Raw genomic sequence first — 27227 nt, forward strand, 5'->3', positions numbered from 1 at the left:
GAAATAAAAAGTCTTTTTTAGTATAAAAGTAGCTCTTGCCCTAGTCCAGTGTTTAGGACTTCGGCTTCAAACCCCTCACTTTTCTAAGTTAAGTGCGTTCTAAGCAATTTTATTATCGCTTGCTGAAAACCTGCATGGCGGAATTTTTTTTCATAATGTAGTCCACCACACCAGAACTCTTCACACTCTGAAAGAAGACCCGTGCCTGTAGTCCTACTAAGGAATAGGTAGAGAATGATAATAAAAGCCTGAGAAAGCTATCAGTTTTAGTTATTTATGTACTTATAAATTCAATAGTAGGATTCTGTTGGGACTCTTCTACTCAGGCAGAGTAGGTATGTGTTCAGTAGGTGCCAAACAGCTAAGCCAGCTGTCATCATTACGTTGGCATGTCGCCAGTCCATTTGGCCCGAGCTTATTTGGCATGGCCTGCACGTGGTAGGCTTATGTAAATTAGACTGTAACGACCGAGAAGCCGACAGCTAATTACGTGCCATAATCTTGGATGCTTAGTCTTAATATTACCAAGACTTTTTTAATTAATAACAGTTCTTATCAGTTATCTGAATTAGAGATTAGTAAGTCTGGAGTTTTTATTTCTATTGCGTCACCTGGATTAGGGTTCCAGCTGAAAAACAACGCTACATGCTTGATAGGATACCTTTATAGCCTAACTACTTCAAGTTAGCCCATGACTGCAATATCATCATCATATCAACCCATTACCAACCGGTAACAGTTATTGAATTTGTTTTTTTTTTGCTTGAAAGGGGAATCAGTCCGGAGTGTTGTTAGCTATCTTTGTTGAAAGTCTGTTCAAGATGGCCGCCGCGCCGCCACAAAATGGCGGATTAGAAATTTACTACCTACCTACTACCAACTACCTAAATATCGTTATCAAATAAATGGCTTGACTAGTAGAATACTAGGTACCCTCCCTGGTGCAACGGTTAATGCTGTGAACTTAAGCAGCTCCTAGCTTTATTTTTAAGTTAACGAATGTAGTTATCACCATCACTATCATTAATGTAACATGTTAAATGTGTGAACGCTTCATAAGTGCCTGTGATAAGGTCTACATGAATAAAACATTTTTGAATTAAGGAGGATGTCCCGGTTTCGATTTCCTGCAGGGGCAATTTGGGAATTTTCAATTTCTAAATATTATCTAGTCTAGTCTAGTCTGGGAGGCTTTGGCCGTGGCTAAGCAATTTAGTGCTCCGGTGCGATGTCGCTTAGACATCATTCCCTTACCACCAGGTGAGATTGCAGTGAAGGGCGAACTTGTAGTGGAAATATGTGTTAATCAATATATTATAAGTATCTACGTGTATTGTATTCATAAAGATATCCAGCTATATGAGTACCCATAACACAAGCTATGCTTACTTTGGGGCTAGATGGCGATGTGTGTATTGTCGTAGTATATTTATTATTATTTATTATTAAAGGTCGGGTGTTTCTTTTTAATTTCCACAATCTATTTTGAAACTGTAGCTCTGAGGCTAAGTACTTACTTTCTGAGCCCTTTTTTTGTTGAGAGTACGCAATCGACGAAATGCGTACACACGCTAATTATAAGCAATGCAACGCCAAAATTATCTCAACATTATCTTAACAGAATTCAATTTAGGAGCATAAAAAATGATTGCTCTTTACGGTCGTGATAATAGTAAAAGGTGTTATTACAATTAACAGATGAGAGTCAGAGAAAGTAGACGCAAAGCATCGGCTCGCTTCCTCAAAGTCAAAGTCAAATATTTCTTTATTCAAATAGGCACATAGATGGCACTTTTGATGCGTACATTACATGTAAAATATGACATAGGAGTGAGTTGATGGCGATAAATAAATTCGTCAACTTAAAACTAAAGCTACGAGGGTTCCAAACGCGCCCTAGACCAGGGCGCGAAGAAGCCCACAACAAACTTAGCTGGTTGTTATATTTTTTTTTGTTATCACCATCTCACATTGTCCTTTAAAAACTATTATCCTGAGCTCTTATGTTTCTATACACACTTCAAGTTGTATATAAACATAATGATACTCACATCCTGGGTCAGTTGGGAGAGATCTCTTAGAGATAAGCTTTCCTTTGTACACCTCATGTAGCATATGTTCACAATCACAATTTATGGTACATCCCTACTAATATTATAAATGTGAATGTAATTTTGTTTGTTACGCTTTCACGCAAAAACTACTTAACCGATCCTCATGAAACTTTGTACACATATTATTGGAATTGTTAGAAGTAATATAGGATAATTTTTATTCTGACATTAAGCTCGGTTCCTTTGGAAGAGGGGAGGAGTAATTTTACACCATAACTCCGACAAATTATAATCGATTTAAATAATTATTTTTCTACCATAGAGTTTACAGTATGTGTTTTAAGGCTTAGCGATACTACATACTTTAATTTTTTTTTAAATTTACAATTAATTTTAATGCCACATCAAAAAACAAAATCAAACGCAGACGAAGTCGCGGGCAACAGCTAGTAAATAATAAATAAATAAAATAAATAAATAAGGTGCCTGTAATCTCTCTTGCAGGGATAGCATTGACAGGAGACATTTTCTCCCCGGTGAAAGAATAAAATCTTATCATCCACAGCTTTATCAACTCTTCGAGCATTGACGCACGAGTGGAAATAATCCCTATCCCTACTAATATTATAAATGTCAATGTAAGTTCGTTTGTTACGCTTTAACTCAAAAACTACTTAACCGATCCTAATGAAACTTTGTACACATATTCTTGGAGGTGTTAGAAGTAATATAGGATACTTTTTATACCGACATTAAGCTCGGTTCCTTTGGGAGAGGGGATGAGTGTTTGACGATTTTACACCATTACTCCCACAAAATATAACATTTAAATAATTATTTTTGTACTATAGAGGTTATAATAAGAGTTTAATTTTGCCCAAACTGTGGTTGGAGATGTCCGCAAACCCGCAAAGCAGCAAACCCCTCATTTAAGGCTTAGCGATACAGAATACTTTATTTTTTTTAGATCTACAACTAAATTTAATGCCACATCAAAAAACAAATCAAACGCAGACGAAGGCAACAGCTAGTATCCAAATAAAACAGTGTATAAACGGGGGTAAACTTCTCCTATTCACCGTTGCTGTGCTTTGGCAGGTGGACACGTTAATTTGTCCCTTGTCAAGGGGTATAATCGGGGGATTTAGTTATAGTCTCATGTCTACTCCTTAGTGATGATGCAGTCTAAGATGGCTAACCTGCTGGGGGGAGTAACCTGCAGCGCTTAGCGGCACGTCTTTGTCGGTAGCGTGGTAACTAGCTACGGCCGAAGCCTCCCACCAGACCAGGAATCTCTTGCCTCTGGCGGGAATCGAACCCGGGACCTCCTTAGTCCCATCATACGACACCCACGAGATGAGTAAGGGTGGTGACAACAGATCTGCCGTCACCACACGGCAATATATGAATATCTGCTCACATTTAATCAGCAACTTCGTAAATATAACACGTATCACATTGCTTTGGATGAAAATGCCGGTGTGCTATGCAATTGCAATTTGCTATATAATTACACAATTCAACTGGCAATGGTCATCATTGACGCAGCTAGGGAGAAGACTGGAGGGGTCAAGACCCCCTGAAAATTTTCATCTGCCCTTTTGGTTAGTAATTTTAATAATTGTCTCCATCATTTGCACTTTTCATTCGAATTCATTTCATTAACCAATATAACACTTTAAACTTTATAGCAAACTAGCGTACCCAGCCCGCTTTGCAGGGCTAGATTTTGCTTTATTTTATTTAAACAATAAACTTACATCATTAAATTTTTAATTTAAGTCTCATAATATATAATTTATTTCTCTCCGTATTCTTTCTCTTCTATTCTCTTCTCGAGCAGGTAAAGATCATTATCTACACCCATGTACACCCAACAATAGAATATCATCATAGTAAATAAAAGCTGTATTTGACAGTTTGACAGTTCAAAAATAGGATTGCTCCGATCGTCACCAAACTTTACAGGATTACTCGCCAGGTCAATCCGGAGATTCCCTGAAAGTTTCATTGAAATCGGTCCAGCCGTTTCAAAGCCTATCGGAACATACTCACACACTTTTTCTTTTATATATATAGATGGATAGAAGATTAGGCCTTCGATCCCGGTTATTATCAATATCATCATCACATCGACCCATTACCGGCCCACGAAAGGGCACGGGTTTTTTCCCACAATAAAGAGGGGTTTAGTTCATCACGCTCGCCCAGTGAAGATGGGTAAACTATCACCGACATAATCTATACTTATAATAAAACTGTAACTGGAACATTTTTGTACTGTACATTTGCTTTATAGTCGATAGGTACTGAGTCCAAAACAGACTTTTATATAATTTTTGTCTGTCTGTCTCTTTGTCTGTCGGGGAATCACGTGAAAACTACTGAACGCATTTAAATAAAATTAGGGTTAGTTGTTGCTGGTAATTCGGGTCAACATATAGGATACTTTGAATCCCGATAAACAATAAGTTTCCTCCGGGAAACGGGATGAAATTTTTTATCAATTTTACTTCATAGCTCCGTTAAATTTGAACCGAGAATTTTAATAATCCTTTTTTTATTTGAAAGTGTATACTAACAAGCATGTATTGTCTAATTTGAATGAAGATCTGATAAATATTGTCGGAGATAAAGGACATAACTCTTCACAAATACTAGCAAGTCGCAAGGCATATGGTACAACGATCGAATGCATGCGTACCATCCTGCTGATATTATAAATGCGAAACTTCGTGAGGATGAGGATGATTTTTAAGATATTATAACCTTTAATAACGGTTTCGGTGCAGACGAAGTTGCGTGGGTCAGCTAGTATGGAATATATTTTGAAAACAAATTATGTATACTAATATGATAAAGAGGAAAGATTTGTTTGTCTGTTTGTTTGTTTGTTTGTTTGCATCGAATAGGCTTCAAAACTTCTGAACCGATTTGAACAATTCTTTCGCTGTTGGAAAGCTACACTATCCCTGGGTGACATAGGCTATGTCATATTTTTGGGGATCCTTAATAAAACTCCGATAATATAACCGAAAGCGTAAAAAAAATATCTAAAAACAAACAAACAAACAGTCAAATCTTTCCTCATTATAATTATAATATTAAAATAAAATAATAAATAATCTATATATATAAAAGAGTAAGTGTGTGGGTATGTTGCATATATGGGAATATATTCTGAGACTTAAATAAAAAAATTAATAATGTAAGTTTATTGTTTAAATAAAATAAAGCAAAATCTAGCCCGGCGAAGCGGGCTGGGTACGTTAGTATGGTATAAAGTTAAAAGTACCATTGTTTTTGAGATAAATTAATTCCTACCTATATTTACGAAGATTTTGATGCGCATTGTAGTGTATTCATTAACAATACCGTTATTCGATAGCACTTATACACCAAACACGATTAAAAACGATAAAGAAAAAGCACCTGCTACTTTCAGCGCGACAGTATCACGCTACATTAGCGATGTCTTCCTTGGAAGTGCCACATATGCCATTTTTTTTGGCATGGTGAATAGCTTTATGGTTCCCTAAGTCCGTTTGGCCGCACAGAGGTTAAGTAAGACTCGTGTACCCCTTTTGAAAACTACCACGACATGTCCCTCTCGTTGGCTTTACTAGACGACCAGGAAACCCGTTCTATACTTCCCGGACGTATACCAACCGCCCCAGCCGAGTGTCAGAGGAGGGGATCGGGACTGCTTGACCCCCCTCAGATAATAGGGAACTCGTATAGTGACGGTAGCTAGTCCAATAGCTGCCTGCCGCCTACCAGAAGCTGACATGATTCTGTGAGAAGACGTATTCGCAGCAGTCAGCCACGGCTTCCCAAGACCTCTCAGTGCTCAGCATTGCAAATGCTTCTCTGGATGACAAAAGGTCCCTGCCCATTTCCGCTACCATAGTGCGTCGTTAGGGATTCCACTTGCTGCAATACGTACATGACTACATACCTTAAAATATCAATTATTATTTCAAATTGAGTTAAGAAGAGATTAATACGCAACCGCCAAAAAACAAAAAAAGCAAGCTTTCAACAGGGTCAAGTAGGTGAATAAAATAACCTATATAATAACTATGTAGATTGATTAAAAATGGCTACCCCTCAAAAAACATGCTAGCTACGTCAATGATGTGCACAGATATTATAATAATGCGAATTGACTGACCCACTGCCATGCCACTCGCATTTCTTTCCATCACGTCCGATGCACGATTGCAATTTCTTACAAGTTACTAAGCCACAATGTATCGTCGGCCTCCGCCAATCAATATTTTTTTTTTTTATTTTGCTTGAATATGGTACATGGGCCAAGGTTGGCGTGCCAGAATTTGTAATCATTTTAACAAATTATCAACATTAAATAACAATAGGAGAACTACCATTCAAATTAATTACAACTAAAAACAAAAAGGATATACCGAAATGGAAATCGTAGATTAAATAAAAAATAAATACTAATAAAAATACATTTAATTAATGGATGTCTATCATTATTTCAATTTTCCATTTAGGCAGTCATTGATATGATAAAAAGCCTATCCAAAAGTTTGTCAAATAACACTGGCCAATTACTAGGAATCTCCTAAGTGAGAGACGAGGAATCTCTCCTACTTGGGAGATTTTTAGTTTTACAAAAGGGTAAAAACTGTACAAACTCTTTTAAAAAAGTTATTTACTAACTGTTGCCCGCGTTCTTCGTCCGCTTTTATTACGGTTCCTTACAAATCCCGTGGGCTAAAAAGTAGGCTATGTTATTCTCCTTCCTTTCGACCATAAAAATACTTTTATGCACAAGAGCATCAAATCGAGTTTTATTCCGCTTACACATCTTCAAGTACGGCTTTAAGAGCATGAGAAGTCAAAAAATATTTTATGAATGAAACATATAAACGATCAAAGATGTCAAGATCGCAAGGGGGAAAACAACTTTTTTTCTGTCTTCGTCTGTATCCGTATATAGTAGCGGACAGCTCATACGGATAGACTGATTTTAATATTATTTTTTGCATTAGGTACGCACCTATCTGAACAGGTTCAAGTTATACTTTTTATTACAGCCTTATAAGCTTTAATGAATGCCGCTGTTTAGTAAACTTTGTAAGTGAAACATTAAAAAGTAAAAGTTCGTTCTCAGAATGACTATAACTGACAGCCCGGTCGCGTCAAACCGTTTTTAATGAAGACAAAAAAAAACGTAAGTCCATATAGTGAAAAGTGTAATTTCATATGGGTGCGTGGAAACGTCTAAACAAGACAAGACTACCGTGCTGCACGTAGACGTAAGAAATGAAATTTTAAAATGCATAACACGAGTTTTGTTTAATTAGCTTAACTCAATTAATATTCATCATTCCTAATCCACAGATTCACTGCAAAAAATCGACTAAAGCCCTCGCGAGTAAAACGTTTTCACGAAAGTAAAACGAATCTTGTGACTTGATTACACGCATCAAATATTGTAAGGTTGCTTGTAAACGACTAGGCTGCTTGGAAGCAGGCCGCTGCGTTCTCATCTCTCATTCTAAAGATTGTTGAACTGTTAAATATGTTGAAAAAGAGCAATCTGCTGAGTTTCTTGCCAGCTCTTCTCGTTACAACCTGCCTTCCGAACACAAAGCTGAAAACGGATTGTCTAAACGTTTAAAATGTCCTTATAAACTAGGCGTAGGTACTTTAAACGAATTAATTTTAAATTTGGAATCTTACGATCCTGCTAACCGTGGTACATTATTCCACTAAAAAACCCCGTATATCTAGGGCTCTCCGTCTTAGCAATTGTTTGAACGCAGATCGCAGCCTTTCTATCTTTTTCGGAAGGACAGTACCGAGCTGAACCACCTTACACTTGACTTAGGGTTGCAACAGCCTCTCCGTGACGATGGGCGCAAAAGCTGGCCATGAGAAGAGCTCCAAGACCCGAGGGTGGACCTCATCTCAGCTCGATGTCTCTTCCTTGGGTGTGCTATTGGACTTGTCTAGTCCGAACCGTAACCCTGACCGTAAGGTCCCACGTCCGGGTGAATGACGTCAGAAATCAGGAAAATCGCAGTCATCGCTTCAGAACTGCCGTCCACACGCTTGCAATCGCCTCGTTATAATATGCCTCGTTTGCAACGGGACGTGGCATCACAGAAAGCTCGTTCATGAATGCTCCCAGTACCTACCAGGGACTTGTGCAAGTAGCTTGCACTAGTAAAATTTGCTATACTAAAACGATGCTAGTAGACTTACTGACGTGACGGAAGCAGATAAAACAATTCCATTTTTTGTGTACGGAATCCTAAAACACAAACAGTACTTTTTAATTTTAATAATAGTATTGTCATTTGTTTTTAATTGTTTACAGCTAAGTTAAGACAGATGTTTAACGAAAACCCCAAAGATTTGATAAATGAGATTGCCTACGCATACAAAGATAAATAGATGACACTTTGGGAAAAAATGTCATTAACTGTTAATGGATTTAATAATTACGTATAACAGCTATTAATATAACAAGAGCCTATATATGGCCCGTTTATTATTTTCAAATCACTTTTCTCCTTTAAACATGGAAGTGAAAATATTGGTATGTTGTTTTTTTTAATGTTGTCTAAAATCACGAAACGTAAGATTCAAAAATATAAATTTCAAATCCCGTACCTACCTGTAGTGAAGTTTTAAGTGAAAGTTAGTTAATTAAAGGAATATTGTTTGAACAGTAGGCACATAAAATAAATCCGGAAACATTAAACAGGAATGTTCAGTTTCTCGTTGAAAAAGATCAGCTATTTTGAAATCTTTTTTATTTTATTTTAGTTTAGGTACTAATGATTTTAGTTTTTTTTTACTTTAGTTTATTTAGATATAGGTTATCAAATCAACGCAATTTTTATAAGATTTAATTAACGTATTGATGTGAACACGTAGGCAAATAATTGTTACACTTCTGACGTGATCGCTGAAATCGATTAATACTTGAAAGTTTTTTTTTTAATAATTTCACTTTGTGTTCCGCCTGCCATAGTTATTTATTTATATATCTTCTTTTTATGTTTTAGTTTGCCCTACTATCATGTCTCCTTCTGACCACCAATGGACATCCTACGGCCTCGCGGGCACAGGATAAATTTATCCTTTCGGGGGTATTTATTCCAGCTGATTCATTAAATCAGAATGGTAACAGCCCCACTAACCCGTTCGGACAAAATTCTGATCAAGGAGCACAGACAAACTCTGGCGTTAAGATTAATCCAACAAGCCAACAACAAGAGCCAAATCAGCAACAAAATCAGCAACCGCTTATTGTTCACCAGAATCAACCCCAGCCAATAGTTGGACAAGAAAATCAACCTCAGCAAGTTGTTATTAGACAACCAAATCAACCTCAGCAAATTTATGTATCACAACCAAATCAACCGCAACAAATAGTTCCAGTGCAACAAAATCAACAACCTAACCAAATTATAATTGATCAGCAACCAAACAGGCAAGGCGTCATAACAGTCCAATCAAATCAACCAGCTGTTATCTGGAACCAACCACCCAACCAACAGATTGTTGGAAATCCGTCGAACCAACAACCAATAATGGCTAACCAACCTGGTCAGCAAGCAATTTGGGTGACACCAAACGGCCAGCAGACAATTCTTGTCGGACAACCTAATCAAATGCAGGTGTCTCAAATTGGACAGGGCGGCCAACAACATGGGCAAGCTATTTTAGTACCGAAACCAGGTGAAAATAATGTGTACACATTTATTCCCATAAATAGTCAAAATAACAATCAAAATCAAGGTGTGTCCAATGGGAATACAATCTGGGTTCCAGTTCAGTCATAATCGAATTATTGTTTGTGTTCCGTACAATTAGCATACTGAGCCAATGAGTATAGAAATGAAAAGGTAAAACTACATTCACAAAATTGTTAAAACTTAGGAACTGTAAATGTAATAAATAATTAAATACATTTAAATTTAAATAATGCCGTTATTTAATTTGTTGAATTTTTCCTTAATTTAAGGTATTAGATACTATTGCAATGAGTGGCAAGATGAAAATAAATGTATAGCATTAAGAAATCTTATAACTGGAACTGTCAAATTATACATTTATGGGGACAACCAGTTGCCATCTTTCTGAAAAAGTTACTAAGCCGGGCAGCTGAGCGACAGACTCATCCTCTAACTCCTATTAATCCCATGAAGACTATCCTGTATAAAGGCGTTGCAAAGGTCACACTGTTTAAACTTACGTTATAGGTATTGCCGCAGTTCTTTACGGTTTATTTACTGGCCTGTGCGGACAGAAGGATATTGGAATGCCTTTTGAGAGTATAAACCGACGTCAGTGCTACTGACGAGAATTGAAGAAGCAGCAACAGCATTCCTCGCATGATAATGATAAGAATTGATAGCTTGATAGCTAATGGGACGAATGGTCCTCTGCTGTGGAAAGTGGAAACTCGTACAGAAGACTTTCACTAATCTATGTTTTTTTTTAAACCCCCAGTGGGTTTATGTTGTCTGTCAAATAAATTTAGAATCTGTGAGTTTTTAGGTGTCATTTATATTTTATTTTATTTGTAGATAATTTGTAGGAATTTGTCAGTGTCAGTCTGTGCAAAATATGGCGGAAGCGGTGGAAATTGTCAACCACCGAATGTTTATTATTTTTTAAAAACACATAGGTACTAAATTATAACGAAAATGTCTTCAACGGAGCCCTCGCAGAATAAAACATGGGAGCTATCCCTTTACGAGCTCCACCGTACCCCACAAGAGGTGATTACGGATGCCACCGAAATAGCTGTATCCCCACGTAGCTTGCACAGTGAACTGATGTGTCCAATTTGTTTGGATATGCTAAAGAAGACTATGACAACAAAGGAGTGCTTGCACAGATTCTGCTCGGATTGCATAATAACAGCTCTGCGATCTGGCAATAAAGAATGCCCGACGTGTCGCAAGAAACTCGTTTCAAAGAGATCCTTGCGTCCCGATCCTAACTTCGATCTGCTTATATCTAAGATTTACCCCAGCCGGGATGAATACGAGGCCCACCAGGAGCGGGTGCTTGCGAAGATAAATATGTCTCACTCTCAAGCGTCTTTAGTGAATTCCATTACGGAAGGCATAAAGCTACAATCGCAAAATAGACCTCAAAGGGCTCGAAAAAATATTGAGGAGAATAGTAACCCACCCACTACGAACGGTAACCCGGAACCTGTGGTGCAGAATGGTAGTAATGGTAGTACATCAGTTCCAAAGGATCCTCCATCATCTGCAAGTAACCCAGCGCCGCCCGCTCAGTTAACCTCTAACCCTGCTTCAGTTAGGAGTACACCATCCCCTGTCCCATCAAATATTAGTTCCATCTCTAAAAACACAAGCACTACTAAAAGAGCAAAGTCTATTATGACTTCAGAACATAGTGAGGAGAGTGAATCTAGTGAAGGCAGGTTAGTAAAACATTGGATAGAAGCAGGCTTTACGGAAATCCATAATATATTATGAAAATTAAGCTTAATTTGCTCCGCGAACAGCTGTACTACTACTACTGTTCATACTGTACAAACTGTTCGCAGAGTATAGCAAATGAAGCTTAATTTTCATAATATATTTAGTAAAACATCTTTCTGTCACCTTACAAATTTATATGCATTTAGTACTTATAGTATATTATTATTATTATTATAGTAAGTCGCATCTGCCACCTGATAGGGCAACTAATGAGTGTGGTATGAAGCAGTGTGCTGTCCCCGCCTGCCTGTAATACCCGGAGTAGTCAGGCCTCAACTTAGGTTGTATGTTAGTACTCTCCATGAGTACTGTAGTAAGAAGTTGACTCCTTATGCATGCTAGCTATCTTATAAATTTATATGCATTTAGTACTTATAGTATATTATTATATTATATTAAGTCGCATCTGCCACCTGATAGGGCAACTAATGAGTGTGGTATGAAGCTGTGTGCTGTCCCCACCTGCCTGTGATACCCGCAGTAGTCAGCCTCAAATTAGGTTGTATGTCAGTACTCTCCATGAGTACTGTAGTAAGAAGTTGGCTCCTTATGCTAGCTAGCTGACTTATAAATTTAATGGTGTTTTGTTGTTTTGTTACTACAAGCTTACCAACTGAACCTACCTATCTTGCTGAAATTTGGCATATGTATGTTACAAAATTTCTTTAGCCAAATGAGTCCAGGGTAATCATACAATAGAAAGCTCAATTCGGTAAGGCAAGTTCAGTATCCTTAAGCTGAAATTGCTATACAACTGGCTGTACAGCTATTTTACCAAGAAAAATAAGCTGATGGCCCAATCAGCATATGCATCTTCTTTGTCTATGCTTGGGCCATGTCTACATACTTGGTGGGTCAAACTATACATTGTATATATAGCTTCTGAAACGCTTACTCCAGATGCAACATATCTGTATCAATTTTTCCTTTTGTTGAAACAGCTAGGTGATCTGTCCCTTTTATGAATATTAAACCCAGTTCTCTTGCTGTAAGTCCTATCTACAAAGGTTGCTTGTAAGAGATTGCTTGCAATAAGGCTGCCTTTGCATGTCTACATTGAGTACTGTATACTCCTTACTGTTTCTTTTCCTGTATGTTATACATGCAATAAAGTGTTTCTTCTTCTTCTTCATTGCAAGAAAAAAATAATTGAAAGGTTTTATTGCTTTTCTAATTACAGAACTGAAGGTGAGAACTCAATGGACACGGAAGGCGAGGGGGAGCCACTAAACCCCAATGAGATAGAACTAGTGTTCAAACCACATCCGACAGAAATGACAGGAGATAACCAGCTAATGAGAGCTCTGAGAGACAGCTCTGTTCGATACTTAAAAACCACTGCTAATGCTTCAGGTATTTATTTAAAACTTAAGTTAAGTTATACAACAGAATTACTGTACCAATGTGAAACTTATCCCATCAAAATCTTAAATTTGTGAAAGAGACTGAAACTTGGCTTGGCAATGCTTCTGCATGTCTTGATTTTCGTGTTTATTAGGGTTTTTAACAAATCCTGTGAAAACGGTTTGTTTTCCATTATAAAGTAGCCTATATTACTTACTATATTTACCATAATTTTAAAAACCAAGAATTCTGTTGATACTTAATCTAGTAAATCTATTTACCTAATCTATTTTCCTTTTGGGGAGAAATCAGAAACACCAAACAAAACTTTGTTTTATTCCAGTCGACCACCTCAGCAAGTACCTAGCAATGCGTCTCACGCTAGACCTAGACGCGGAATTACCTGAAGCTTACCGTTTACTCAACTTCTGCATTTACGTGGCGCCGACTCCAGGACAGTTCGTACCGCTAGCTGGTTCACAAACCTTGAGGCAGATAAACGATAAGTTCTGGAAGGTAACTTATGTCAGTATGAATTTTTATGTTAATAGTTTATAATGTCATAGGTCATAGGTCTTCTCCCAGAGTGGGAAGGGTTTAGGCAGTAGTCTACCATGCTGGCCGAATGTGGATACAGCACTTGGCCAGCGTGGCAGCAGCGCTAGACATCACACTCCATTGAGAACATTACGGAGAGCTCTCAGTCATGCAGAATTCCTCACCATGTTTTCCTTCGCCGTTTAAATGAAGGGATATTTAAATTGCTTGAATTAAAAACGCACATATCTCCAAAAAGTCAGTGGTGCATTCTGGGGCTTGATCTCGGTCTTCATTAAAGGAAAACTGAAGCCTTAACCACTAGGCTAACACCGCTTCTATATCTTATAGTAGTACTATTTCAATAATATGATTATAGTTTTAGGCATGAATCTCACATTTAGGAAAGTGTAGATGTCCCCTTACAAGAAACTCGCTTGCCTTGACAATATATATTAACGTTTGTTTTCAAGATGCTCGGCGTGTCTAGTGTGAGAATTCTACCTAAATAATAAACGACAATACACACATCGTTTCTATGTTCTTTCCTTTTACGCCATTGGTTGCCTGGAAGAAATCGCTATGTAGCGATAAGGCCACCGAATTGTACTCTTTTGATATGTATTTATATCTGTGTAACTACTTTTTTTTCTTTGGTGTACAATAAAAGTGTATTCATTCATTATTCATTCATTCATACATCATCATCTAGCCCCAAAGTAAGCGTAGCTTGTGTTATAGGTACTAAGACAGCTGATATGAATATTTTTTTATGAATATAATACTCATAAATATTTATATATACAGATAAATACCCAGACACTGAAAAACATTCATGTTCATCACACAAACATTTTCCAGTTGTGGGAATCGGACCCACGACCTACGTTTATTTTTTCTATCCTGTGTGCTACTTCTACTATCAGCAGGGCTAGCACGGGCAGGAGCTAAAAATTATATCCCCCGATTAGATCCCCTGACAAGGGATATAGTTAATGTGCCCACCTTTCCCTGGGGAGATAATTGTCTCCTGCCCATGCTAGGCGGGCTGAGATCACTAAACCGGCGTGGTGATTATTGGGTAAACCCTCCCGTTGGGAGAGGCCTCTACTCCAGCAATGGACTGTTATAGACTATTGATGATTATTAGGGAGAAAACCTTTCACATCGCATCCAGGTTGTAAAAATCAGGAATTTCTTAAATATAGTTTAAGTCCAGTCGTGACCACGATCCATGCAACTGGGTCGAAATATCGACAAATCCAAAATATTATCGTGGTATGTACCCGTTTAAGAAATAATGATTAACCACGAAAATCTTAGTTTAAAATCTTTAAGAATCAGGGAGATATCGAAAGGGCCAAGTTTAGCATTTTTAAATTCTCATGAATTTCTCTATTAATTTCAGGTGAACAAACCGCTGGAGATGTACTACTCTTGGAAGAAAACCTAGTAGTTAAACATTTTGCGTTACCGTTTTCACATTAGCCGGTAACGATACCGACATATAGACCATATGTCGGTATCGTAGATAGACCAAACGTCCACTTCACAGCACAAGAACACACTACTTCGACGGTGTATCGTGACGATATCTTGCGCCAACAATGGATTTGATCCCGGAGGCCAAAACTGGTTTGATCTGGTCTAGAGGGCGGCCTCGGCCGTGACTTCGTTACCAACCTACAGACAGACGTGTCGCCAAGTTATTTTGCTTTCCGGTTCGACGCCACTTAGAAACCGATTAAGCGTTTTGGTTCAATATTACCGCTATACTTCGCATAGAAATCCTGGTGGTGGAGATTGCTTTCGACGCGACGTTTGTCTTTAGACACGATTTCTATCACAGGCAACCGACAATGCAGTCGATCTGAAACAGTGTTACCTACCACCGATAGAGCCAAAATAACGGCGCTCGGTTTATCGTATGGCAGGCATAGACACGAGCGTGCAGTTCATAAATGCACAAAAGCACTGCCTAACCTAACGTTTATATATAACTCGTTGAAGAGGATTTTCGATTTTTAAACCATCTCTCTGCTCTATGCCTAGGTTTAAACCTTGTGCTTGTTAATGACTGCAGATGACCATGCAAATAGATGGATCGCTGATTCAGCCAAATATCGGTTGCAGTGGACACATTTATCGGACGGACGAGTTTATCTGTCAGTCGATTTCGGATCGGATCCGTATCGGCTAATGTGAAAATGCCCACACTCATATTAAAATGGTACGAATGCTGTAATTGTTAATTTTAAGGAAATTATACTTTAATATTATAAAATGTAAAAATGAGCAGTGCATTCTTTTTTCATTATGTGATAATTAATAATGTATAAATGTTTTTTTTTTAATTATTAATTCTTAATAAGGATAATAATGATTTTAAAATGTATTTATGAAATAATTTTTATGTTGCAACCGTAAACCCATCTGTTGGAATATGTAAATTTAATTAATCCAACGATTTTAATATAATTATTGAAACATTATTAAACAAAGAACGGTATTTTAAACAAATGTGTTGTCCTCAATAGTCTACAAAATATTTTGTAGCATAATTTAGCTGCGCTTTATAAATTTTGCCAGAAATGTAATTTAGATCGATTTTATTCAGTTGTTTAGACATTGGCCAAATAATAGCCGATATATCGGTTTATGAATACATATATATACATAAACATAAAAAGTTTAATACGCCAAACACCGGCTTTAATTACGTCTAACCAAATACAAATAACTAGCTGTGCATAAAACCTAAAAAAAACATTTGAAATAGAATCTGTAATATTTTAAACAATGAATGGAACCTATTTTGTTTCTTAATTAATAATTCTTAAAGGGATAAAATTTGTAAATTTGAATGAATCTAACAATTTTGTAATAATAATTGATAAATTGAAATGTTTCTATACAGAAAACGGTTTTTTGAAAAATATGATGCCCTCAATCTACAATTCTACTAATATATTGCAGTAGCGGTTTAGCCATTGGCAATAATAGTTGATAAAATATATATCAATAGTTAAATACGCCACATAACGGCTTTTTATTGCGTCTGACCGAAGAATAGCCCACCAAGCTGCATCAGAGCAGCGTGGTGAGTATGCTTTAAACCCGTCTCTACTATGAGAGACGAAGGCTGTTCCCAGCAGTGGGATATGAATAGGCTGCGGATGATGATGATAATGAACCGAACAATAACTTAAATTTGTAATGTTTTAAACAATGAATAAAACCTATTTTACATTGTTATATAATTTTAACATTGAATTTTTTATGATCTATTTCATCGCTGACCATTATATTATTTTCGCCAACCGGTTGTATTCAATTGAATATGTATTTTATATTAAGGAGAGTGTACAAGAATTGTGCAATTATTATTAAAGTACTTTTAACCTAAATACTTATTTGTTTTCTTATTATTAAACGATTTCTCACAATAAGTAAAAATAAAGTGTAAAACTAACAGAGCGACATAGTCACATTGTGTGAGACTAAGCTCTTTAAATGAAGAGAAAAAAGAAACACTTATCGTAAAAGTGTATTTGTTTGTTTGTTCTTCCTTCACGCCCTAACTCTGCAACCAATCTACTATATTTTAACAAAAATTTAGTTGAAAGGTCGGAGAGTAACTTGGGCTAAGAAAATCGAACAGTTCCCATTGGCTTTTTAAGAAACCGTAAGAAGCGCAAACGAAGAACGTGGCAACAGTTAAAGTGCTAAATAATATAATCTTATGTTAATTATTATTGTATACTAGCGGACCCCAGCGCCATCTGTCGGGCTGATTTGTGAATCTAAACCATCCAGGGTGCCACCCAAACGCATACCAAAAAATTCATTCAAATCGGTCCAACCGTTTAGGAGGAGTTCAGTGACATACACGCGCACACAAGAAATATATATATATAAGATTATATGTAATTAATTAAATACCATTACTGCAAACGTAAGTAAGTCCAATAAAAAGGTAGAGCTTTTTGTGACTGTGTCAAGTACTTATTTACACTGTATAGCTCAACATAGTTAAAAAACAAACATTCGCATGTATACTATGAGTATACCCTAAGAATGATATTTCATGTGATGCGACAATACATCATCTAGCCCCAAATAAGCGTAGCTTTTGTTATGGGTACTAAGATGACTGATGAATAATTTATATGATTAATATACATAAATACTTACAATATACAAGTAAACTCCCAAACACTGAAAAACATTCATGTTAAAACATTTTCCAGTTGTGGGAATCGAATCCATCGCCGTTACTCAAAAAGCAGGGTCGCTGCGCCAATAGGCCGTCCTATGATAAACTTTCCTATTGGCAGACTAGCCTACCTAACCTAACCTACACCTATCGAATGTCAATGACCAAAGAATTTAGCTCATAAACGTGACGTCGTTAGGGTACCGAGTTGCCTCTGCCTTTATTTTTTTCAGCCTACGTCATTAACGTATGACATAATGAAGGGGTGGAGCTTTAGTAATACCTATTCCAAGGTTATTGCTGTGAATTTGCTGTAAATCGATGTGCTCGTCGAACTTCGAACCTATTGTCTTATGGTCTAAACATAATCAGAATACACGATCGTAAACTGTTGATTTTTTTAAATTAAAAATACAGGTTTAAGAAATGAAAATACGTTTGAGGTATTACAATAATTTATTTATCACAATGCATCCATCGTCTTACAATAGGAATAAAAACAAAATATACAAAATCCTAGGACATTGAGGCAGGTACAGGTTTTTGTACAGACTAGGTACATTTAAAGACCTAACTGAATGTCTACACTACGCGCGAGCTAAGTTGGTCGCACAGAATTCAGAACATACAGAAAACTTGTAGGTAATATTGAAGCAACACCACTCCACTTTAGTAGTGTTTTCGAACAGGCACGGCGGTTAGTACCATTACATACTACATAAGTACATACCATTTAGGAGTTGACAGTAATTATTTTACCTCTAACGTTTACTATAAAAGTTTCTTGTAAAGCAACATTCCGCGGGTGTGAAGTGAGACGTGCGTGGCAGCTGGCGCGGTTTCACTGTTTTTGGACACAATGCACTGCACGCACTATTAGCTGAATGAGGGTTCTGTATGGTCTTAATTCTGTGGTTGGTCGGACTGAAGTAAGTCTAGAGTGGCTCTACCAACAACTTCAAAGGACAAAGTCTATGCTACTGCTTTGTCTAGGTGTGTAGGTGTACCTTATTTTAAACAGTTAAGTAGTGTTAACAAGATTTGCTCGCTCGCAATCGAGGATTCGTTTTCGTGTGGTCAATAGTAGTCACTATTAAAAAATAAACCGTAAATCGGGAGTTTAGACACGCGAAATAAAATTTCTATTGCGTGCGTATGACAGTTTTAGGGTAAATTATGAAAATAAAGCTTAATTTGCTATAGTCCGCGAATAGCAGGAGAATCTGAAAGGTTTAATTTATAATTTCTTCAATCCTTATACTCCACACCAAACAGATCTTCGGCAATGTACCGAAAATGGTTTTAACAATTATTCATTGTAAAGCCGACATCTCCCGAGGATGCTCCGGTTTCGGAGCGAAACATTGCCTAAGATCTGTATAAGGATTGAAGAAATTATAAATTAAACCATACAGATTCTCTTCTTTTCGCGGACTATAGCAAATTAAGTTTAATTTTCATAATATATTATGGATTTCCGCAAAGTAAAGCCTGCGTCTATCCAGGTAACGTCTTTTAGGGTAACACAAAGGTTTGGGGTAAGTACTATTTCAGTCGGATTTGCATATTGCAAACGAAATTAGCAGACTTTCTTCTTTCTCACCTTCGTTCTTTTGGTGCAGGTACAATAAAATAATTGATCGAATGTGCGTCAGAATCTGCTTATGGGGTTCCGTAGCATTATACTCCTAAAAGCTTCTTACCAATCACAGGATTATTAGGAAAACGAAAGCATTTTTTTTGCTGTATTATTTTTTCGGTAAACTTAGTTTACCCGGCTAAGTTTGTTGTTTGCTTCTTCTTAGACCAGGACGCGTTTGGAACCCTCGTAGCTTTAGTTTTAGTTTACGAATATGGTTATCGCCATCATCTCACTACCGTGTAATTCTCATGTAATTTACGCATCAAAAGTGCCACCTATAGGCCTAATTGGATAAAGATATTTTTGACTTTGGTAGGTTGTTCCAAGTCCTCGAATTTATTCTATATTAATTGTTAGTTATTATTAAATGTACGTAGGTAATAGTTATTTTCTTATTTAGAACAATTTCGTAGGGATTATTTTCCAAGGTCACAAGTCTCATGAGCTTTGGACTAATTCCTCAGCTCCGTTGGTTGTAAAAGTAGTTTTTCGGATTCCGTTCCCTTAGGCCCAGGATGCCAATAGGATATTACCAAGCCTCCTATGTCCTTCTGCCAGCCTATATGTCAAACCTTAGCCGTCTCAAACCGTATATATCCTTATGTACCTACGAATCGATCTTGATATATACGTACGTACGTGAGTCGTACCATACTACTTGAGTAGGTAGGTACGACTTTCTTAGCTAGACACTGCATCGTTATCTTCAAGAATTTATTATTTAAGCTACACCTTTGCATTGTGTATAAAAGCACCTAAAATTGACAGAAATAATTAAAAAGTCGGGCTTTACACAACAGTACCCCTAGTATATGATTTGTACGCTCCTAATCGAAGGTCGGTTTCGACCATCGAAATTTTTGTAACGTCAGACTATAACAGATTTAAAAGAGGATTACAGAATTTTCGACTCTAAAATCAAGTCACGTTCCAATTGTAAGCGAGTAAATCTTATTCGAATCGTACTGGTAAGTAATTTAGAATAAATTTAGTAATATAGTTAATATTTCAGATATTCTGTTCAGACAATCATTTACGCGCCTTAATTATTTTACTACGGAACGTGTACCCCTTAAACGTGCATGCAAGTGTACTTTAAGTTTTAAGTTAGTACGTCAGACGTCTACGTTCATCTTGGCGCGAATTATGAAAGCAAGGCACGGTTAGTTACCTATAAAATTACCTACAATTATTAGTTGTGTTTGGACGGTACAAAACTTAGTCTAAACGCACTGTATTCCCTTCTCAGTGCTTTGGTTACTTCTAGTTTTAAAACTTTTAATACTTCTACAATTTCCTCTTTATTTTCTGAATCCCGCGCGATCACCATACGCTCCATGGTAGCGAAGTCTAGTTCTTCAATTCTTTCCGCCGCATCGATCAAACGGTCGTAATCTCGTAAATAATTACGAAAAGAAGCACTTTCGGCGTCCTCTGTGGAATTCAGTAATCTCTCGATGTTTTCATATAAATCCAATGCCCTGCGTCCGTTTTTCATTTTGCTGGTAAACATGTAGTTTCTAAAAAGCCTCCTGCCTTTCTCGTCGTTGAGGACATTCTCTATTTTATCAGTGAACCGGTCCAAATCTGATTTTGTAACACCTTCAAGATCGTCACATCCGCACACGACAAAACATTTATCCATGTTAATATCATTTGTAGTTCACCTTTAATGTTTCCATCTTCAGTTTCTTATCGATTATGACACGACACTTATAGTCTCACATTAATTTTAAAGAGTCACATACTTTTTATTTAATCAATCACATATTTCTTAGGAATATAAATAAATATAGTCATAAAAATAAAACTATTCTGTCTATGATTCACTCAATTTGGTAAAGGAAGTTAGGTTATCTGCTTAAAAATAGTTTCACATCACTCCTATCTCGGTCACGATTTGAGTGAACTGTTCAATGTTTTGGAACGCAAATAAACTGCGTTTGTGTGCCGTAGTCGCGGTTTCTCCAGTTCACGACATGTTGATAAGAGTATTCTACGCATGCGCTACTTTATCCACTAAAAACTAAAGTATACAAACATTTGACACTCGACATAATGAACGTCCAACTGATTCAACGCGTATTTTATTACTTAGGACCGTTAAATCTCAAAAATGTACTGAACAAACGACTTGAATCAAAAGACAGAGGCATTACATCATGCCAGGTAAAAAATCACGTCGTATTCGTGACCTCGACTCGCACAAATCGCAGCTCATTCATGGGAATATCAGGGCAAGGCGAAAACAATAGCAACCCGTTCTCCGCTTCTTGTCGGTTGGTTGACATTACTGGTTTGCTACTTTATATGATGTGGAATGACTACGTAATGCATCGTGCATCCATTATACATTTAAATAAGTAGCAATGGGTATTATTTATTTAAAGTAGGTACCTACCTAACCCTATATATATTTTTTTAACCAATTCTAAGCATGTTAATTATTGGTATTTGCAACATCCTCCACAAATAACATTTGAATTTATAAGAGTTCTAGGGTACCTTAACCGTAGTATTATTATAAATCCAAAAGTATGATATAGTGACGATGTACAGCACTACACAATCCTTTTAAATAAATGAGCAGGTATAAAAAATAAGTATAGGAAAACGTAAGGTTACCACTTATACCTTATGAATTATATATCCACAATTATTACTTACTCACTTACGAAAGTATTGCCGAATAGATTTTGTTAAAATTAAAATAGTTCATTCGCATTGTTTTCCTGGCTGTACCTACTGACTAACTATAAGTATAATTCGATTTACTTAAAACAAGGTTATCACTCTGCACATAAGTTGTTGACAAACAAAAGAACAATATTTAAATAACAGCTAAAGAATTTTCATACCTACCCACCAAGAAGTACCAACACACTTCCTTATTTTTAACTCTCCATGGATTTTGAACTGCTCACTATGCTGAAGGATAACTGCAATCCAGACCCGAACTGTCGCTTTAGAATAAGCATTCTAAAAGAATAACGAGTTTCAAAAGCGCGCATTATTAGAAACAGGTTTAAAAAAATGCTTATAAAAAGTTATCGATATTTTATTTAGTAGACATGGTATATTTCGAACCTGTGTTACAAGGTTTGGGTAGCCAATATGTAAAACGTACAAAAAACGCTTCTAGCCAACCAAATAAGGAGACAAGCCCAGAAAAATAAGGCAATTACTGAATACAAATTATTTTGATCTCCGATTCATGCATAAATCCATTATCCATAAAACTATTGGCATCTCTAAAAGCCCGCTTAAGTAATATAATAGCAATTCAGCATAGGCAGCAGAAGGCTGCTGAATTGCTATTAGAGTTTTAGTGCCTAGATTTAGAGTGAAATAATCAAACAAATCCTCTTTATACGATAATTATAAATATAGGTCAAAAATTTACCCTGCTCGGGACTAAACCCCCAAACGCAGAGAGGTCGTCCGGTTAATTTAATACAAATTTTAGTGTCGAATATAGGCACTGAAATAATATGAAATGCACGGGCTCATACAAAATTTACGAAAAAAGTGACCTGAGTTAATATATACATGCATAGAAATTTAAATAATGTAACATATTTCAATTCTTCGGTCGACAGCTTCGACTGGGAGTTAATATTAATTTGTTATTTTTTTGCCTATGTAAATAAATATATTTTAATCTAGAATCTCGTACAATTTTTAACCGGCTTAAAGAAGAAGTTTCTTAATTAGGTTGTATTTTTTTTTTAATCTTAATTAAAAATTATAATAATTTCTAACATTTTACTTGGTTTCGACTTAAAAATGGTGTAAAAAGTATTTATTTCTTGTTTTTTAGTTGTATAACAGGTCAGTTCTTCTTTGTCAAAACATTTTTCTTGTACCAATTTTATAAACGATAAATTTTACAGATTCACCACATTAATAATTTGGCATTTTATATAATTAATTTCATTTGACCACTTTGTACATGTAATCTGTTAGTCGAACAAATGAAGACTGGCGAGAAATTCATACGTTTTCCTACCCTTTTAGTTTGTTCAACGATTTTGAGCGCTGACCCGAAGAGCGCTTTCCAAGAACACCAATCCCGAAACTATTGATTCGCACCAATACAATATATCTCGGAGTGCATGGTACCCTTTATACCATAGAGTCTAAGGCATAGACAATGATTTATACTTGACGCCAACATTCCGGACCAAATTGTGAGTTGTGACGCTGTCATTTCAATCAAGAGTTCAAGTCGGCCATTTTGCTAGTTTTTCGGCGACTGTAACACGTGTTCCGTAGGTTATTTACTAAAATATATTATGTAAAACTACATGTAAAGATTATAAATAGTGATCGTATGTTAAATAGAAAATAATATTTCAAATTCCAGGTTGCCAAAATGGCAGTAACAAAGCCCGCGGCCAAGAAAGGCCAGCTTCACCAAAAGACTGGTAAAAAAGGAATCAAAGGTGGTAAAATCCGCGGCAAGGGTCAGCGAAGGAAAATAAGCCTCAAATTCGCGATTGATTGCACACATCCCGCCGAAGACAGCATTCTTGAAGTGGGCAACTTCGAGAAATACTTGAAGGAACGTGTAAAAGTTGAGGGCAAAACAAATAACCTAGGAAATCACGTTGTCATCGCGAGGGATAAGACAAAAATCGTCATCAGTGCAGGTAAACAATTTCTAATTAACAGTTACCAAAGGTATAATTCGTACATACTTTCGTTAGGTACGTTCATTATAACCTAGGACATTCCTTGCAAATGTGTTTTACCCTTACATAGTTCCTTCGAAATCGGTTCTGTCTTATACGGTTCCTTCTTGTTAAACTCCCAACGTAATAATCTGTTCAACCGTTTCGATTTGTAGCCCAAATAAAAGAAAACCACAATTTTTTTTTGTGTGTGGTTATCACTTGGTTAAAATAAATATCACTAGCCCATTCTTAGAGGAATGTAAATTCTTCCTCTAAGAATGAGAAAGTAAAGCTAGTCAAGTGCAGATCGGCAGACTTCACATGTCTTTGAGAACAATAAGGAGCATGCCATTTTCTTCAGTTTTCCTTCACCGTTAATAAATCACCACTGGAGTTTGTTTTTGACTCCGGGTTACATTGGTCTGGGGAAGTTTTGGAAGTTTGTTTTACAGTACATATTTGGTATGTGATACCATATAAGGTTTTGTTTATGTTTTGGTAACAGATATTTACAGCAGTGCGTCTGGTGCTACTGTTAACCCATAAATTAAAGTTTCAAAAAAAACAAACAGATGTTTAGTATTGTTTTCTCTCTCCACAGTTAAGTAATACATAGTGCTTTTTGTTGTTTTCTAAAACATTCTATACAATACGGTAAACATGATCTAAGTTTGCTAGACAAGTTATTGATATAGAAATTTAATTATATAACCCAAAATCAAGCAGTGCGGTTGGTCTTTGCTCTAAAATTTGCCCTTTTTGCTGAGAAAGGATAAGCCCCTCCAGCAGTAGGTTTTAAACTTGTGATGACAATTGTACATGGGACCTGAACCAAATACTGGCTAAGTACTATTGTGCCATCTAAATAATATCTCAAAAGATACTCAACTAACTTAATTTGTCGGCCATTAATGCTATGTAAGCTGATTTAAAGCAGATTAGAGGGCTTTAACAATAATTAATTATTATAATACTTATGTTCATTATTATACGGAGATCAATGGCTCGATACTCCCTCTGACAGATAAAAAACAAAACTTTCTAAACATATGGGCTGGTACTGAGAATTTATAGAAAAACTCAAACTAAGCTATGCTGAACTTTTCGCTCAAAGACCAGTATCTTGCTAGCTAGTTACTTCCTAACAAACCAACCCTATCTCATAAGAGAACCTGATACATTAATTTTTTTAACAATTTTAATATTATTTTTGCATCTGAGACACCAATTTTTCATAATATTAGTCAGTTTAAATGTTCCTTAGTTAAAAAATTAGGTACAATGTGAAAAGACAAACAAGTGCAGATAATGATGTCAATCTTACTAGTGTCTAGAAGTTTCTACTGGTAACCGTGTTACTGGACGCTTGCAGTTATCTATGATAGTGTTCTTTGTCAAAAACTGAATATGTTTATAAATAAATAAATAAATAAAATATACTACGACAATACACACACTGCTACCTAGTCCCAAAGTAAGCGTAGCTTGTGTTATGGGTACTAAGATAACTGATGAATATTTTTTTTATGAATAATATACATAAATACTTAGAATATACATATAAACACCCAGACACTGAAAAACATTCATGTTCATCACACAAACATTTTCCAGTTGTGGGAATCCAACCCACGGCTTTCGACTCAGAAAGCAGGGTCAATGCCTACTGCGCCAATCAACCGTTTATGGAGTGAATAAGCCCTTGCTTTAAAGTGTGCTCCTTGCTGCAATCTATATTGTTAGGGAGATTGGTTGACATGACACTGGGATAAGTAATAAATTGATCAACTTTACAATATAAATTATTCATTACAGACATTCCGTTCTCCAAGAGGTATCTGAAATACTTGACAAAGCGTTACCTCAAGAAGAACAATCTGCGTGACTGGCTGAGAGTGGTTGCCTCCGCACATGACTCCTATGAGCTGCGCTACTTCAACATCAACGCAGACAGCGACAACGAGGACAATGAAGATTAACCTGTTGCTACAATAAAATAGTTTTACACTAAATATTGGGTTTTATTTATACTTTAACTGTTAAAAGATCATTGACTGGTTTTCTTCGAGATTCACACAATAACATGTTTGCTGTAACACAGTAATTCCTTGCATCATCATAGCCTACAAGTTCCAGTGCACTTTGTACTGGCCTCCAGTCATATAAGATTATTATCACATGATAGATACTAGTGATAATATCCAGGACCACTTTGCTGAGGCACCAATTTTCTGATTTAATAAAATAATTATACAAATTTTTAGCTGATCTGGGAATCTAACCCAATCTTGGATAGAAGCAGGCGTTACTAATAAATATATATTATGAAAATTAAGCTTAATTTGCTATAGGTACTCTGCGAACAGCAGGAGAATCTGTATGGTGTAATTTATAATTTCTTCAATTTGTATACTCCACACCAAACAGATCCTCGGCAATGTACCCTCTACTCACGTATCGCTCCGAAACCGGAGCATCCTCGGGAGATGTTGACAATCAACTGTAGTGTTTGGCTTACTGCTTTAAGCTTAATTTTCATAATAACCCAATCTTTGTAGTTGAACACTAACCACTTGACTAACGAGGCTTAATTGCACGAAATTGACGACCCCGTAGGTTTATCGTGGCGTTCTTTTTATGTTTACTACATACAAAGGGCTAACACAACACCACAAGACTATGGACTACGCATTTTTTCTTTTCATGAACAAATGGGGACCTCAAAAATGGTAGACAATAATCTCCGCGGCGAGATTAATGTTAAATGTTTACATACTGGGGTCCTCATAAAGAGACCTCATTTTCCAAGAATTTTAAACGCGCTTGCCACTTAGAAAAGACGCGATACATCAAAAATAAAATTAAAAATAGCAGCAATGCAATCAAAACTACTTGGAACATAATTAATGAGGAGACGGGAAGAGTAACACCACGAAATATTAATTTTAAACTTAATGTAGATAATAAAGCCTTAACAACAGATTTCGAGGTGGCTACTGCTTTTGAAACCTTCTTTACCAACATTCCCGTCTCCACAACAGAATCATTAAACTCTTCACCAGATATGGCTCTCTCTCTATTAAAGGAAAATGTGCCTGAGTGTAACCATTCTTTTAAATTCACGCATGTTAGTGGCTCTGACGTTATTAAAGCCTTTAAATTATTAATTAATAAAAAAACAAATGATCTGTGGGGCATTTCCGTAAACGTTGTCAAATCATTAATTGATATTGTTGCACCCGATTTAGC

The 27227-nt window shown here is 36.4% G+C and overlaps 4 protein-coding genes across 6 annotated transcripts; 3 read left to right on the top strand and 1 right to left on the bottom strand.

Moving 5' to 3' along the window:
• Positions 1 to 7941: 7941 nt before the first annotated feature.
• On the top strand, positions 7942 to 9883 carry LOC120629443 (RNA polymerase II degradation factor 1-like). Its single transcript, XM_039898386.1, has 2 exons — positions 7942 to 8062; positions 9201 to 9883. Exons 1-2 carry the CDS (start codon positions 7942 to 7944, stop codon positions 9881 to 9883), a joined length of 804 nt encoding a protein of 267 aa, XP_039754320.1.
• A 770-nt stretch (positions 9884 to 10653) lies between these two features.
• LOC120629385 (E3 ubiquitin-protein ligase RING1) lies at positions 10654 to 16853 on the top strand. 2 transcript variants are annotated; one of them, XM_039898316.1, is made up of 4 exons: positions 10654 to 11502; positions 12744 to 12916; positions 13251 to 13432; positions 14853 to 16853. In XM_039898316.1, exons 1-4 carry the CDS (start codon positions 10751 to 10753, stop codon positions 14895 to 14897), a joined length of 1152 nt encoding a protein of 383 aa, XP_039754250.1. In that variant the 5' UTR covers positions 10654 to 10750; the 3' UTR covers positions 14898 to 16853. The 2 variants fall into 2 exon arrangements, with proteins under 2 accessions (XP_039754250.1, XP_039754251.1); XM_039898317.1 differs by having other exon boundaries at positions 13251 to 13423.
• Positions 16854 to 19089: 2236 nt separating this feature from the next.
• On the bottom strand, positions 19090 to 21602 carry LOC120629570. Its single transcript, XM_039898534.1, has one exon. It carries the CDS (start codon positions 20945 to 20947, stop codon positions 20495 to 20497), a length of 453 nt encoding a protein of 150 aa, XP_039754468.1. The 5' UTR covers positions 20948 to 21602; the 3' UTR covers positions 19090 to 20494.
• A 1831-nt stretch (positions 21603 to 23433) lies between these two features.
• On the top strand, positions 23434 to 25990 carry LOC120629603 (60S ribosomal protein L22-like). 2 transcript variants are annotated; one of them, XM_039898579.1, is made up of 3 exons: positions 23434 to 23573; positions 23669 to 23954; positions 25794 to 25990. In XM_039898579.1, the coding sequence occupies exons 2-3, from the start codon at positions 23678 to 23680 to the stop codon at positions 25955 to 25957; spliced, it is 441 nt and encodes a 146-aa protein (XP_039754513.1). In that variant the 5' UTR covers positions 23434 to 23573; positions 23669 to 23677; the 3' UTR covers positions 25958 to 25990. The 2 variants fall into 2 exon arrangements, with proteins under 2 accessions (XP_039754513.1, XP_039754514.1); XM_039898580.1 differs by having other exon boundaries at positions 23481 to 23577.
• Positions 25991 to 27227: the final 1237 nt, after the last annotated feature.

This window comes from Pararge aegeria, chromosome 14 (assembly GCF_905163445.1).
Source record: "Pararge aegeria chromosome 14, ilParAegt1.1, whole genome shotgun sequence".
Lineage (NCBI taxonomy): Eukaryota > Metazoa > Arthropoda > Insecta > Lepidoptera > Nymphalidae > Pararge > Pararge aegeria.